The 1,758-nt window shown below is 56.9% G+C and overlaps 1 gene segment (V, D, J or C); it reads left to right on the plus strand.

Moving 5' to 3' along the window:
• Positions 1-917: 917 nt before the first annotated feature.
• LOC123255053 lies at positions 918-1,466 on the plus strand (the record flags this gene model as incomplete). The annotated part of the segment is given in 2 exon segments: positions 918-995; positions 1,120-1,466. Coding segments are annotated over 2 exon segments (393 nt in total), but the record flags the coding sequence as incomplete, so codon positions are not given.
• Positions 1,467-1,758: the final 292 nt, after the last annotated feature.

The following is a 1,758-nucleotide window of genomic DNA, read 5'->3' on the forward strand; positions in this document are numbered from 1 at the left end:
CCAGCACAGGGTGTTCTGGACAGCCTCTCCCAGGCCTCTCCAAGCCCCCTGCCAAAAGGCCGCACAGACACTCCAAGGTGGGGCAGCTTTCCAGAATCTGGTTTTCAAACTGAATCAGTCAATACAATTTGAATTATATTGACCGTGAGAGCTTGTGGGGAAGGAGCCAAGAAGGCCTGGAAGCTCATCCCAGCTAGGCCTGTGGAGCTCCATGAGGATGGAAGATAGGACAGGCTGGCCTGGCCCAAAGAGCAGAGTTTCCTGTAGGTTCAGGAGCACCACCAGGCTGGGATGGGGCAGCAGGCAGGGGCTGGGCTCTGGGAAGCAGAACCTTTGCCCAGTGAGAGGCCACAATTTCTAGCCCTGGAACCTGGGCCTGGATCATTGCTTATCAGCAGAGTGTGGTGAGTGCAAGAGGCCAGGCCAGGGAAGGGGCTGAAGACAGGGGCTGCTCTGGGTGCCTCAGGCTGTGGCTCAAGGGAGGCTCCACCTTTGGGTGGGATGAACAGAAGAGGCAGCAGTGACCTTCCTCTGTCTGGTGGCCCCTGAGGTCTGCCTCCTTGTGGGCTGCATGTGGGTCCTGTAGTCAGCAGGGGGCACTGTGGGGCTGGTCCTGGGCAGGCAGTGAGGGTCTGGGGATCCTGGAGGTGTCAGAAGAGGATGAGCCCAGCTGTGGATGCTCTGAGCCCTGTGATCACTGCTGGGTGACATCTCAGCTGGGCTGGGCCAAGTTGCCCCAAGGAGGCCCCCTGCATGAAGGGCTGCCCCTCCCACTGGGACCTGAGACCAGGAGAGAGGATGCAGGTGTGGTCTAGAGGAGGCTGGACCAGGCCCTGATTTGCATAAATCCCTACCTGCCCTGCAGCCACCATCACAGAGCATCATGGAGACAATAAGAGGGGCCAGGCACAGCCCAGGCACAGCTGTGAGCTCTTTGGGCCCCGACACCATGGCCTGGCCTCTCCTCTGCCTGTCTCTGCTCTCCTTCTGCTCAGGTCAGGGCTGCAGGTCCCTCTTTGGCCTCTTCTTTCACCCCTGTTCTTGTATCCTATGAGGATCTCAAAGCACCTCCTAGCTTTCTCCTTGTTCAGGGTCACTAATGTGTTTCTCTGTTTGCAGGCTCCCTCTCCCAGCTGGTGCTGACTCAGCCTCCCTCTGTCTCTGCCTCTCCGGGGAGCACAGCCAGACTCACCTGCACCCTGAGTGCTCAGCACAGCACCTACACTATTGATTGGTACCAGCAGAGCCCAGGAAAGCCCCCTCGGTACCTCATGAGGGTTAAAAGTGATGGAAGTACAGGCAGGGTTGATGGGCTCCCTGAGCGCTTCTCTGGCTCCAGCTCTGGGGCTGATCGATTCCTGTCCATCAGCAACGTCCAGCCTGAGGATGAAGACGATTATTACTGCGGGGCAGGCCATACCATTAGTGGTCGGTATGAATACCACAGTGAGACAGTCAAAGGGGAAGTGAGACGAAAACCTCCCCTGCCAGGCCAGGCCCAGCTTATGAATCACAGAAGAACCAGGTTCAGATGGGGCCTCCGAGTCTGTCTTTGTCTCTGTCTCGTCTTGTCTGTGGATCTGTCTCTCCATCTGTCTGTCTGTCTTTCTCACTGATAGTGTCTCTCTCTGACTGGTTTTCTCTTTATCTCTGCTTTGTCTGTCTGTCTGTCTCCCTCAGTCTGTGTGTGTCTCTGTCTCTGTTTCTGTCTGTCTGTCTCTCTCCTACAGTCCACGGGCTTTTCAGTGACTTCCCTGA

Source organism: Gracilinanus agilis, unplaced genomic scaffold, assembly GCF_016433145.1.
Source record: "Gracilinanus agilis isolate LMUSP501 unplaced genomic scaffold, AgileGrace unplaced_scaffold38402, whole genome shotgun sequence".
NCBI classification, from domain to species: Eukaryota; Metazoa; Chordata; class Mammalia; order Didelphimorphia; family Didelphidae; genus Gracilinanus; species Gracilinanus agilis.